At 30.8% G+C, this 15,173-nt stretch overlaps 1 protein-coding gene across 20 annotated transcripts in view; it reads left to right on the top strand.

The window, feature by feature from the left end:
• Positions 1-15,173, top strand: part of LOC143076423 (RIMS-binding protein 2-like) — a 152,966-nt gene that overhangs the window by 44,296 nt on the left and 93,497 nt on the right. For 19 of the 20 annotated variants that reach the window (XM_076252195.1, XM_076252196.1, XM_076252185.1 and 16 more), the window contains 3 exons: positions 825-956; positions 3,763-3,954; positions 4,804-4,905. In XM_076252195.1, coding sequence (XP_076108310.1) covers positions 825-956; positions 3,763-3,954; positions 4,804-4,905 — 426 coding nt within the window. Of the gene's footprint in view, positions 1-824; positions 957-2,509; positions 2,644-3,762; positions 3,955-4,803; positions 4,906-15,173 lie in introns of those variants that run through there. The other variant, XM_076252201.1, reaches the window with a different exon arrangement.

The following is a 15,173-nucleotide window of genomic DNA, read 5'->3' as shown; positions in this document are numbered from 1 at the left end:
ATTTGACACATTCCCCATTGCCAGTCTCAATTTTACTTTAGACTAAAGATTTCAAAGGAATTGTTTGAGTTTTGGAAATATTAAGAGTTTGTTAGATTCTGGTTATTTTCTCCTGTGTATCAGGTCTAAAGTCTTATTCAGACCTGAATTGAACCATTACATTTTTTAAAAGTTAAAAAATTTCAGACAGATATAAATGCCTGAAATGTTTACCAGTCCTTTGGAACTGGCTGAATTCCTAGACTGTTATTATAAAAAAATAAAACCACAGACCAGTTGTCATTAGTTCATAGTATGGCTTTATTTTTTTTAACAAAGATATCAGAAACTATCTCCCAACCACAATAATTGTACTTTATTTATTAAGTAAGATAATACCTTTTGTTTTTAAGGCAGACAAACTTTAGAACATTCATAGCATTAGTCAGAGTTTTTATACTTGTGTATCTCTGACCTTTCACTCCCACACAGGTAAACCTACCTGTACTTATTTACCTGGACATGTTTTCTAAAAAAAGTTATAAACTGTCTGTTGTTTTAGTAGGTGAGGTCCTCCACTATGATACCATTTTTTTAATGTCAGCAAACTGTTTGATTAGGGAGAGAAATTATCTTATATATATAAAAATACAAAAAAAAATACCCCCCTCCCCCCAAAAAAAAACCCAACAACAAAATTCCACCAAAAAACAAAAACAAAACCCGACATACAAACAAAAAACAAAAAAAACGGGAAGGCACATATTTTTTTTTCTTCAAATTGCCTGCAGTATTTAATCAAAATGGATTTAATATGAATTGATATATCTTAATCTTAATTTCAGAAAAAGCGTCAGGATGAGAAAAAACCATTAGAAGAAAAAATAAAAACATTAAAGAAAAGAAATGCAGAACTTGCAGCAATTGCCCGTCGCTTGGAAGAAAAGGCCAAACATTTACAACAAGAAAATATTAAGGTAGATAGCATATTGCTTAATATGCTTTATGAAGACCAATTGAACAAATTACACTACATGTACTAACTAAAGATTGGTATGAGTTAAGATATCTCAACCTTATTTTTTTTTTTTTAAATAAAGTATATCTCATTCATATGTAGAGGGTAAACAGGAAAAACAGGAACTTGGAAGTTTGCATAATAGAGCTGAAATTGACCATGATGTGGAAGTATACATATCTATGTTTTGTGGATATCTAAGAGAACCATGAATTAGATGTGCAGCAGCAAATTATTTATAGACTTGTAAGCGAAAAGCACAAAATCTAGTACTGCCCTTAAAGAAAATTGATTCACATAAAGTTAAGAGTTCTCAGAATCTTTTCACTTAGAAGTTAATTGAAATAGATACTTAGATAAGAAGTCATAATTACTGGGAATGTCCATAATAAATTTATTTCCTTCTAGGTTTATAGTTTTTATTGAGTAACTAAATTTGTAAGGAATGCTTCAAAGTTAAACATTTCTATCACAAAGTACTATGTTGTTAAATAGAAAAAAGTATAGGACAGTAAAATTCCTTCTTAACAATTTTATGTAGGAAATTCTATATTGCCACAGATTCCCCCCAAAAAACGCTGTTATTGTATTGATAGACCTTTCTGAAATTTTTATAGTTTGCAAGGGTTATAAATGGGTGTTTGTACATTGACGAACATCAAACATAATAGCCATTTCATGAATAAAAATAAAAACTTAGCAAAGATGTATATTTAAAAAATTAATTTGCACAGTTAAGTGAGTAATGAGCTTCAAGCAAAAAAGGTGAAATAAAAGTTGCAAACTTGTTGCACGAAAATCATCCTTTACCACCATCTTTTACCTGAAGGATATAGTTTCATCCACATAAAGGTGTACTTCAGATTAATGCCAAAACAAATTGATATAGTATTTAGTCCAGTCCAGTAAATACTTTCTATTAAGGTAACATCATCATTGTCTAATTTAGTTTTAGTTTACCTCTGTCCATTCATAGATAAATATAAAATTTGATGAAAATTTAATGCAAGGTGACCAGAGCAAAAATTTTCTACCTTGTCATTGCCTAGGAGCAGACGACAGTTGGACAAATAAACATAGCTGGGAGTCTGATCAGATAAAATATTTGTACAGTGAACTATGTGTCACTCTTGTATCATATCTGTGTAGTACATGTGGAATAAAATTTATTATTTAAGGAATATATTCTCTAATGATTCGAAAAATTTTAAGAAGTAATTAATGAATTAGTGAGGAAATTTAATTATGCTAATATGGTGTTTATTTAAAACGGATTAGGGAAAGACTTTGAACTTATAATCTGAATGATCTGCAATATGATTGTGTTTAAACTTTGTAATTTTCAGTTCAAGAGGACATGAATTCAATTTTCTTTTGGTTTTCCATTAGAGCATTTCATTTTCTATTCAGAATTCTATTGACTTCACCAAAAGTTTGACTTTCAGAATTTTAATATTTATTCTCATGGATATTAACAGGAATTCATTTTGTGTTTTATTGTGAAGATTATGGATTAGTTGTCTTTAAAATGAACTCAATAGCAATGTGTTCTTGGATTATGTTCAGAAAACAAATATAAAACTTCCATGCATTGGTATAAAATGTCTTTTTGTTGGGAGGAACTTTTTGACAAAGATTTTGTAATGGTAGGTTCATTGAACACAAGATTTTTTACTTACAAAAGACAATGTTATCCTTAAGCAAAAATATTGTGTATAGTTTATATTCTCATCATTTCAAAATAAATAAGTGTATGCAGTAAAGTTTAAGGCTTAAAATATATTTTGTTGAAGTATTTTAGATACTAATAAATTAAATATTTACTACCTGACTCCTTCTGAAATATGCTCTGTGGATTAATTTATTTTTATGTCCCATTTATGGGCATTATGTTTTCTGGTCTGTGCTTCCTCTTTTTGTTTGTCAATCTGTTTGTCCCTCCGTATGTCCAGCTTCAGGTTAAAGGTCGAGGTAGTTTTTGATGAAGTTGGAAGTCCAATCAACTTGAAACTTAGCACACATGTTCCCTGTGACACCATCTTTCTAATTTTTATGCCAAATTAGAAATTTTTTCCTATTTTCACGGTCCGATGAACATAGAAAATGATAGTGCGGATGAGGCATTCATGTACTGGGGACACATTCTTGTCGTTGCTACCAATTTTCGTAGATTGTGTAAAGTTTACATTTTCTTGGATATTTGAATTTATGGTTTTGCCAGTGACTGCAAACAACCTTATAGAACTTTGTAATTTGCTGAACATTTAAATTTAGCTGGTTAAAGGTGGTACCCAACACCTTCGCGAAAATTAATTTGGCTTTTTTAATTTTTATAAAATTTTGACAAAGTGTTTACTTTGACCCTTTGACAAAAATATAAAAATTTCAAAAAATTTGAACCAACCATTTTAATCAAAAAATACACTGGTTATATAGCAGTTTGACAAAGACTAATTTTGATCATTGAGAAGCTTAATATTCCTTTTACAACACAACGTAATTAAAACGTTAAGCTGATTTTACAGAGTTATCTCCCTGTAGACTGTTAGGTATGACCTTAACTGTATCCACGAAATCCACGAAATATAATAAATCTACATTAACACCAAATCTTGTGTCGAGTTATAACAGTTTTTGTGCCTTTGTCAGTTATATACAGGTACAATGTATAAAGAAATATCATTACTTAGACTATCATGCAAGATTTTCATGTCTTTTATCTCAAAATGTCAAACTGATTTTTCTCTTTTTCGTATTTTATTCAGAAAGTCAAAGAAGATGGTCATGGCCATCCTGAAACGGACCATTTGAAGAAAATGTTTGCCCGCCAACGTGCCAAAGACCTTTCGGAGCATGCTAAAGCCATGTTAGCCAAAGACAGGGAGATTGAAGAACTACGCAAAAAATGTCAGGAACTGGCCGATCAACTTAGCAATGCTGAATTTCTTGGTCCTGAGGTTTGTCTAAAGACATTTAAATGTTGTATTAAAGCAAGAAGGGATGTTTAAAAGATACGCATACAAATGAATTGATATAATTATGTTGTATGATTGCCGATGAGACAACTATCCACCATATAGCAAATGACCAGATCTGAGCTATTAAAGGCCACCGTAATACATTTTGGACTTCGGATAAAACTGAGAACTGACTTAGAAGCATGTTAACAAGTTAGACAGTTGTTTGTGGTGTACAGTGCTTAAGTTCTGTTTAGGCAGATTGCTTTAATCAAGATTCATTATATTTGTTGAAGTCCTTTATAGATGGTTGACAAATTCTTGATGCATGTAATAAAATTGAGATCGTTTAATTTTGCATTTAAGACAAATCAGGGTAAACTATTTTATAGTACCAGCAAATACAGAGTGCCTAGAGCCCTTTTGCAGGAAAAAGGAAAAAAATGCTTGTTAACTTTCCTTAAACAATTGAACTCATTTTCTTAGAAATAAAACAAGCAGTGCAGATCAAACGGAAACAAAAAAAATATTCAGAAAATAGAGAATTGAAATGGGGAATGTGTCAAAGAGACAACAACCGGCATGACCAAAGACAAAAAAAACTATCAAAGGCCACAAATGAGTCTTCAACACAGCGAGAAAATTGTGCACTAAAAGCTGGCTTCAGCGGAATGCAAAAGTAAAGTAAGAAACCTCGTCAAAGGGAGGATTGATGGGAAATTTAGTTACAGTGCATGATGGGAATAAAAGTTTTATAAAGTATCACAAAAAAAACATACAATTATTTCACTGACCTATAAGATATTATTTTGTAAATTGTTAATTTTGAAATTTGTTTTCTATTTTCAGAATGTACAGATGTATGAAGAGAAAGAAGAATTAATTAGTATTATCAAACAGGCAGCAAAAGAGAGACTTACCATGGAGAAACAGATTGCTAAAATCAAACCAGTAAGTGGAATTATATAACAAATGAGAGGTTGGCCTAGTTTTAAAACCAGATTTAATCCAACATTTTCTTTTTTTTTCTCTTTATTTTCCATTGAATATTTTCTTTAAAAGGATTTGTTTTCCATTTGTTTGATATGCTTGACCTATTGAATTTGCCGTTTGATAAGGGACTTTCTGTTTTGAATTTCCTTGGAGTTCGGTATTGTTGTTATTTTACTTTTTCTTGTAATGGAGAAGATTTTGCTGCTCAGTAATAAAATGACAAGGTTTTTGAAAAGACTTAGATATTGATAGTATATGAACAGAGCTAAAAAGGTAGAAAAAATTCAAATGTCTTTACTTTTAATATAAGCCATTGAAAATTAAGTTAAAAAAAACATTGCTTTACCTTTATAATATTATAACAATACTATATATTATGTTAAAGTTAAATACTGTTTAAGCCTGTTTCCACAGTTCAGATGATCAAAAAAACTCTTATTTTTCACTGATGTATTTTCTCCTTACATTTTTTGAGATTTTATAGTTCAAGCAACCAATTTAGAGCACTGGTTAAAATATTTTTTAAAGAGAGTCAGTCGCGAATTCCTTAATATATTTTTTTTTCTTCAAAAAGATAATGGTAGAATAAGTTTGGTTCAATGCACCTTTTTATTGATTGCGGATCATTTAGAAATCTTGACTAAGTAATTAAAATTACTGTAATATGTCTTGGAACTGCTATGAAATAAGTTAAAATTCCAGTATAGGTGGGGAAAAATGGAAAGGAATGAATTGTTAAAAAAACTGATTTGTAAAAAATGTTGGTACCATTACTATTTTTTTTTAATGTAAACTACATATAAGCAAACAGTCCTGAATAAAAGTTTTATAGAAACTCACCTTAAGGGAGTTCGCTTCTCTGTTTCAAAGTAATTAACTTTTCAAAACACTAGTTTATATTGATAAGGAATTAAGAAAGGAATCCAAAGAGCCAAAAAAATATATAGGTCACCGTGCTTGTTTTTGAGATATGAGCCATTGAAATTTTGGCGGGAAAATATTCTCTCTTGACTTTTCATAGCTTTATCATTGACAAGTTAAAGTTCTCAAAAACTGTTAAAAAGTAATTAAAATTTTATAAAACTTCTACAGATGGCTTATCATAATACATGTTAAAGAATTTCAAAAAGAAAAATGGGGGTCACAGGGCAAATTTTTTCAAGGCAAACAAATGAATAAAACCAGAGGATTCCAAAAAATCTGACAAAAAATTCAAAACATGACAAACCAGCTTCCTTAAGAGTCAGATGATTTGATTAGTGGAGTAATATGTAAGGGAGATAAATTTGTCAGCCTTGATAACTTTTCTGATCAAAACTATATATTGACTTTAGTAAGGGGAAATAACTCCGATGATCTTAGAATTAGTGAAAAAATTATAAAGATCAATTTAGTGAAATGATATGGAAGTTGATTGATTTGACAACATCTTGGTTGAAATGATGAATTTATAAATAGAATGAGGCTTGTTAACTAGTAATTCTCATATGGATAGTGAAATGATTTGTATTAGAAAATCTCATGTTGACAGAATTATTAAATGTTTCTGGCACTTGTAATTATTGACAAGTTCAGACAATTGTGAAAAATATTTCCAGTTCATAACAAATATCATTTTCATAGAAGAATATAAAATGTTTTCCCTTTACACTTAGTTAAACCTTAATTATTACATAAATATTTCAAACGCTACAATAAAAACAGATTCTGCTTAACTCACACAAGATTTAACAAAATACCAATATTGGAGAATTATCAAAGGTCACTCTATCTTTCTTAAATCCCATGATGCCTGAAGGATATGCCTTAATATCATCTGATTTAACAATTTGTAAGTTTTATTACGGCTACCACCTACTACCAATTACTGGTTATTTCTTGAAGACAAATAAACAATTAAAAATATTGATGAGAAGCAGGGGGTGGAGGAGGAGGCGACAGATTCATTTATTATTAACATGAAATCGACAGAAATGAGGGATAGAAATGTCATGTTTGTTGTACATTTGATCGTCGTTTAACAAATATAAATAGATCTGATTGAAAAAGGTAGGGTTTGGAGAGCTAATTGTTTTTAAGCATGAGATAAACAGGAGTTATTGATTTGTTTGGGTTGCGTATGAAATATGGATATATGGTATATGTTTCATCAAAAATCAAATTGATTGACTTGATAAGTTGATAAAAGTTAGGCATTGCTATTTTTATTTTATTGGTCAATATGTAACAAAGTAAATTTAGTCAAGTCAGGTTACAAGAACAAAATACAAAAAAAAATGATAGTCACTGATTTTAAATAAAGGCAACAGTAGTATACCGCTGTTCAAAACTCATAAATCCATGGACAAAAAACAAAATCGGGGTAAAAAACTAAAACCGAGGGAAACGCATTAAATATAAGAGGAGAACAACGACACAACACTAAAATGTAACACACACAGAAACGGACCAAGCATAGACAAAATCCCACGAGAATAACAAATATAACATCAAAATCATTAAGTTATCAATTATCTTCATACCTTGCCCACTAGGGGCCTCAGTGGCAGAGTGGTCTAAGTTGTTACTACTGTAATCCCTAGCCAGTCAACACTCATGTGAGGGGCACTCAACACTCATGGGAGGGGCACTCAACACTCATGGGAGGGGCACTCAAATCAAATCTTAATTGACTAGGATTGTCAGTTTTCCAATCAAAAGGTCAGTGATTTTTTTCTGGGAAATCCAGTTTCCTTCACCAATAAAAACAGCCTGCCATAAAAAAAAAAAAAAGTGGTGCTTAAAAGTAACAGAAAATCAAAAATCAAAAAAACCTTGCCCACTAAAATTTTTATGAAAAATTTGATTTTAAATTAATAATTATAAGATTATCTCTTTTGAGTCACAATTTTACTCTTGGCTTTTAGTTTAAATGACAAATATGTTAAAACAACCAAATTGAAATTGATCATTACTTCAGAAAGTGGTAGCATGCATGCACTGTTTGTTGAGAACCTTTCTGTTGCAAAAAAAAGCAATATTGCTCTATTTCTCTAATTGTATTAGTTCCACTGTTGTAAATTGCTATAAAATGTTGGAGGATATGGGAACAAAATTTAATCAGGGTAATAAGTTACAGGGGATTTAACAAATTGTATCATCGTAGAATTGTTTTCTCTCATTAAGTCACGCAATTGATTGCTTTCTAACTTTAGGAGACAAATGATCAAATTGTTTTTTGTAGCCACGCTAAAGTACAATTTGTCAGACATCTGCTAAAAATTTAATTGGATGTTGTTAACTATGTCTGTTTTGATTGGACGATATAAAGATGAAAGAGGTTGTTGGGTAAAAGTCAATGAGACGTTGAGCCACCAAATGACACAATAACCAAAATATAGCTCACGGTCAATGTTTACCCAGTTTATGTTTTGTACATGCACAACTACAAAAATGTTTTTCAATGTTCAAAAAAGAGATTTTATACACTTTCTTGCTTGTATTTAAATTCTTCAGAAGATATATAGTCAGAAATTTTACAGTGACTGCTTACTCTTGTTTACATTGAAATTATTGATTAAAGGTAGAAAGTGTTTAAGAGTCTGTCCAAGTAAATATCAGGCCTGAATCCTATGATATGGGTGGCACAACATAATTTTTTTCCCACTGAAGTTTTGGTTCCAATGCAACGTTTATATCATACAAAGGATATATATGTCAAAGATATTTTGAATCAACAGTGGATGGCTCAGAAAATGATATGAAAGTTCACTAACAACGCAACAAAATTTTGTACAAAATGAAGAGTTATCTCCCCTTTTCAATGAATTTTCAGTGCTTTCTACAGTGATATTGTTGTCTTTTTTCAAAACTACCTCTACCGTTTTTTATTGGGAAAAATGCATATTTTTTATTGAAATTGGGAAATTTGTATATTTTATTCTAAACACATCTCCAATTTTTTGCTGACCTTTGCTGTCTTTTTTGCACTGTTTTTTCATGTATATTTTGGCCGTATATTTTGGTTGTCAGACATTTTCAACCTGAAAGGTACTTTTCGGAGAGGGGAAAGAAACAGGAGCAATGATGGTACTTTATGCATTGAAAACTACATGTGTTACAAACATCATGATGATTCTGAACAGAAAACCGGATCTCAAAAGTGCTTTCTAATATCAAAATAATAGCATGAATACGATATTTACAAACATTACACCAATGACATCACTGTTTGGGGAAAATTTGAAACTTTTTTGGAGGAATTTTAAGCCATTTTTTTTAGTAATTGGGAATTTTCTCTAGGGGAAAAGGCCGAATTTCGGCTGTAATTTGAGGCAAACAATATCACTGTTCTATGAATTTTTTGCTCTTTATTTGTTGCAGTTAATAAAAAAACAAAATTCAACTTTAAGAAAGAATGAATTTGTGATATGAAATAGATGAAAAAATTTTGAAAACAAAATATGTCGTGTCCACTGCTGGTTTTTCCATGGACACCCCCTTAAATATAACTGTCAATATATTTTTAAATTTGTAAAACATCTATCCACTCTTACTCTTTATGAACATGGTAAAATTGACTTCTTTCATCTCTATTGAGATGAAGAACAGCGATAAAAGAGCTGTTCCTTTGCCTTTTGTGTATTTTGCTGTGCATGTACTGATTTTGTGTCATAAATATCCAGGCGCAGATCCAGGAGGGGGGGGGGGGGGGTTCCGGGGGTTGGAACCCCCCCTTTTTTTTGACGATCAATGCATTTGAATGGGGACATGTAGTTGGAAACCCCCCTTTGTCCTGGGTTAGGAACCCCCCTTTTTAAAATGGCTGGATCCGCCCCTGAATGTCCCATATCCATTGTTTTCTACTCTATTGGGCTTGCTTGTGTTGCATGATACTATCCCATTAATGTTTATCCTAATTCTTCTTTTATTTATATAGATATGAATTATATATCTTGGGAAAGACTGCTGCCTTATTGCATTGTTTTGTTTTGTAGCAATAGCATTGTTTTATAGCCTTTGAAGATTGTTAATTGTAAAACAACAAGTCCGATATGAATAATCCCTCTTTCCATAACCAGTTTCCGCCAGTATTTGTAAATCCGTAAAATGATTTTGTAATTGAACGTCCAGTATTACCTATAATTGGCTTGAATATATCCCTGTCTAATTAGACACTGAACACAGTCATTTTTAACCTGGGCAGATGGTTCATTGACTTTTTTTTCTCTTATTGATTAGTACTTGAAGTCAATACTGTGTGCTAATAAGGATTTTATAACGTAATTACGTTAATTATTGTGAGTCTATCATTTGTTTCACACCGGAAAAAGGTCAGTAAGATTTTTAGAAATTTGGGAATTTTACTTTTTGTTTTTATTATCATTTAGGTATATCTAACTTCAAGGTTATGACTTTTGGTTCACCTGAGGATAGTTCTGTGTATAACATTGATCAATTGGATTTGTCAGATTGACTGATAGTCATTAGCTTTAACTTTCATATTAGGTCAAAGACATTGTTCTTTTATCGAGATTATGATCTGAAGGAGCCAAAAAATTCTACATTAAAGAGAAGACGTATTTTTAATACATGTACATGTGTTAATTTTTACTGTAAAATCAGAAATTATTAAGAGGTTTTTATTGATGTGAATAATGCCACTGGTTGAGTATCACAATAATAGGAACTGTAATTCTGATATATAATGCATATCCCTGTATGTAGTATTTCCTGAAATCTCAATAACTATTCTTGCCTTTTTGTCCATTCTTCGATATTCGCAATATAATACATGCTTAAAATATATTTCAGAATATGCAGTATTCATATTTTTGAAGATAAGTTAAATTTTAGCTTTAAAGATTTTTCAAATTTGGTATGTTGTTGTTAGTCACATAGTGATTCTAAGAAAAATTTAAACTGTTTTACTAAAACATTTGGTTATGATCAATAGGTGTCAAGCGGCCAATATTTCATCCTAAAGTTGGACTATAGTGTGTGATAACATTGTGTGAGGAAATTCGACGTTTGATGTACCACTGTTCACTCCAGTGCAATTTATGACAATACCACTGCATCAATCAGAATTATTTTTTTTGCAGTGTTTTAAGAAATGATTTTGCTTTGTTGTCGCGTATTATTTGTGAAACATTCAATGTTTTAAAAAGGCGAATTTTCTTTATAAAGTCAATGATTATGTTGACTTTTGAAGGCCAAACTTTCTACAGCCTTAAATACGCTAATGAAAGATCCAAAAACTATACCAATACATAACGACATGTTTATGAAATTATAACAAATCTATTGATTAACAAATTTTTACTCGTTATTGCAAAATAATGAACTTAATATATCTGACATTTTCTCCCTACCCAGTTTACCCCTATACATTTTATGATGTGGACTGGTCATTGTTATTGAATGGTAGGCAATTTGATTGGATTAAGTTGTTATTAGTTTACCTTCAAACTTGTTTATGCTTTTCATTCATGACTATTGATTAATTAGAACGTGCATGAATGTGTACGGTAACTAAAATGACCTTCAAACTGGACACTGGACGAGTCAATATTATGTTTTATCAATGAAAGTTAAGGTATGAAAGGTAAGAATTGCCACTTATTCGATTTTCACAAAATTTTCGGAATATACAGTTGAAAGGTTATTTTTTAAAAGCCTATTGTGAAGAGTAAAGAGAAAGTTTACAAATAATACGTTTTGTTCCATTAAACAAGTCATTTTCGTAAGAGAAATACCGAAATATATTTTACGCACGACTACGGCAGGTAAAATTATTATTTATCATAATAAAAAAAAGCATTTTTCAGTCTCATTGGAATATGTTGATTACAATTAATCCCAAACTTAAGAAGTAAGTAACTAAAGTCAAAATATGTCCGATCTGCCTATTTCTGCACATCAAAAGTCAATACGATCGTTTTAAAGTCAATTTCGTCTACCTCACAAAATCTTGTTAGGCACTATAAAACCAAATCAAATACAGAGCTGATCCAGTACTTTTTATAAGTAAAGGAGGGGGGGCTCAGTTATGCTTCAGTGATTCCCTATATAATCAACCAAATTTCCCCCACTAAAGGGAGGCATAGTAAGTCCGTTATGATTTTCTTTCTCAAAATGTTTGCAATCACAATTAAAATTAGCCCTCCCATTTTTTACAAGTATTCACTGATTCAGGGAAATAAATGGATGATGCATTAATTTCTGAATTTACAGTCTATAATTTTCATGCCAAAAATTGTCCCTCAGCACTATTGATTTACTCTATCCATTGATTTCTGATTCGTCGGTGATTAGTTAGTTAGAAGGATATAATTGGATAAGTAGTTATAATTGAATGACAATCACATTTATTTGAGACGTAATGATATACATTACTATTTCTTTAATTATCCATTTCACTGATCAGAGGCAGATTTATGATTTGATATTACCGAGATTTGAGTAGGAGTTTCTCAATAATTCAAAACTGAAAGTCCCTAATCAAATGATAATTAAAGTCCAGAGACCACCAACCCATTTTCAATTTTCACAGCTGATAAAATAGTTTACCTTATCATAGATTCAAGGTATATTTTGAAGTGAAGTATGTGGTAAAAAGGGGGTCAAGATCTATCTGCCCTGAAATTTTAAGACACATCAGATAAACTGTTGTTGGGTTGCTGCCCCTGAATTGGTAATTTTAAGGAAAATTTGCAGTTTTTAGTTATTATCTTGAATATTATAATAAATACAGATAAACACAGCAAAATTGTTCAGCAAAGTAAGCTCTACAAATAAGTCAACCTGATTAAATTGTCAATTGACCACTTCCTGAGTTATTGCCCTTAATTTAAATTTTCACAATTTTTCTTAAATGTTTGTAAATATTTTCAAAAATCCTTTTCCTCTGAAACTAATAGACCAAATTCATTATAGATAGAGATAATTGTAAACAGCAAGAATGTTCAGTAAAGTACGATCTACAAACAAGTCACCATCACCAATTCACACCAAAACAGAGAATTTTGTCTTAAATATTACTCTTGTCAATAAAATGTGTCCTTTATTTAATATGCACATAGAATAAGATGAGCGACTAAGGCTCTTTAAAGCCTCTAGTTTGTTAGTGTAGGGCTACTTTTACATTTGATGTTCTAAACTGGAGTGAGTTAATTGGTGCTCTGACACCTATAACACTCATAGAATAGGTGATACACTGCAGCCCTATTGCTTAGATTTATTAGACAGTAACTTTCTGTTTGACCATACTTAGAGTCTTTTATTATACCCAGAAGAACGTAACTTTTCATCAACATCTAACAACAACATCATGTGCATCTTTCTGATAATCTATACAAATATCACATCAATTATCTAATAAAGCACTGTGTATTAATTATTTTTTATGGGAAACAGATTTTCATGGATTTTAAGGGTACGAGCAAAATTTTTCTATAAACATGTATATGCAGACTTCGGAAAATGCACAAAAATTGAAGATAAAAAAAACTTTAAATTACAAATTCAATAAAATTAGTATCTGTGAAAATAAATAAATTCACAAGTTCTCTTTGCCTTTCGATCAGTATTTTTTTATTCTGTATCATTAGGCATGTTAGGCAGTGCTTACTTTTTCGAGAGTCTAACAATTCCATCAATACAAAAGTCCTTGAACTATTAGCAAAATAAACTTGTTCTGAAATTGAATTAGTGGAGTAACTCGAGTACAGTATTTATTTGAATATAACATTTCTGTATTAAGAAACGCTACAACTTGTGTGTGGAGATTTTTGTAATATAATCCCCTATTAAAAGTGCCATTGTTATGATAACGTGTTTTATGAAATTGACAACTACATTATTGACGATGCTGTGAGGGTTTTGTCTCGACTAAAGGAGTAGAAATAATAAGGCATTATTTTCAAATAACTTCCATAGAATTTATTGATTCGTCTTTACAGTATATGTGTGTATTACTGTCAAATGTGTTTTTGTGTCTCTTTCCAATGCTCGTTAGAATTTGTCGACAAGTTTTTATTCCAATAGAGTTTATGTACGTGTGGTGTTTTTTCAGTCAGGAAACAAATCATCGATGAATTAATCTTTTGTAGTGATATTTATCAAGGAAATATTTTCTAAAACATTTTGTGTATATATATATGACAAATTTATAGACTTAGGAAATTTGGATTAGGAAAAATCATGAGGTAAGAATTACAATTAATTGATTATCATTGACATAAATAGATGTAATTCGATAAATGCTATTAAACTGTTGAAAACATTAATATAATTAAAAACTAGATACATTTATCGGATTTTGTTCAGTAACTTTCTATTAGCAATATTGACATAAAACAGTCCAATTGAATGTTTAAAAAATCAAATATTCTCATATAATATAAAGACATTTTTGAATGTGAAAAAAATCAAATATTCTCATATAATATAAAGACACGATCGAAAGTGCTCGTTAGTAGTTAAAATCTAAGAAGAAAAAACTGTCAGTTGCAGCTGTTTTCATGTTTATTAAGGGGTATTTATGGCAAATATCATTGGCTCTGAAGCCAAATAATGCAACTGCAACATACAGTGTAGATGGACAAACAGACGTTATACATGCCCTTTAATGGCCTGGTCAAGAGAGATAGAGGTCATTACATGCCCATTAGTTTAATGGTCAAGAGAAAGTACCTTCAGTCTAGACTATATTTTCTGATTAAATTCAATTGAGATGTGTTAAGATCTGAAATCAACACCAAAAGTCTCTAATGACCCAAAAGCATTAAGATTAAGTGATTGATTGTTGTGCGTTTATTGTCCAGTGGCAAATATTTCACAGATAATCAGGACATAGTAGTGTTATCAGTTCTGTAATAACTGAAAACGAAAACCAATGAGACTTTTGTTTTTCTCTTATAAACTTTTCTTTTGGCTAAGAAACTCACAGAATGCCAGAAAAAAAAGATTATAATCTGGCAGCTGCAGCAACAGTGTTAAATGTTTTTTTCTATTAAAGCTTTACATTTCAGATGGTACATTTAGAAGACCTAGATTTTTCATACATTATATGCAGATACCTTATGTTATGAAGCTTCTGTCTGTCAGATGTCTATTTTCCTTGACCTCATTTTCATGGTTCAGAGACGGTGTGAAAAAACTTCTTGTTTAGTGAAAAACTCACTTATGATGAGTACATAATAAGACAGCTCTATTTGGTATATGGGTTCCTGGCTTGGTCTACA

This window comes from Mytilus galloprovincialis, chromosome 5, assembly GCF_965363235.1.
Source record: "Mytilus galloprovincialis chromosome 5, xbMytGall1.hap1.1, whole genome shotgun sequence".
Classification (NCBI taxonomy): domain Eukaryota; kingdom Metazoa; phylum Mollusca; class Bivalvia; order Mytilida; family Mytilidae; genus Mytilus; species Mytilus galloprovincialis.
Note: the sequence above shows the minus strand (reverse complement) of the source record. Positions and strands in the feature narration are given on the sequence as shown.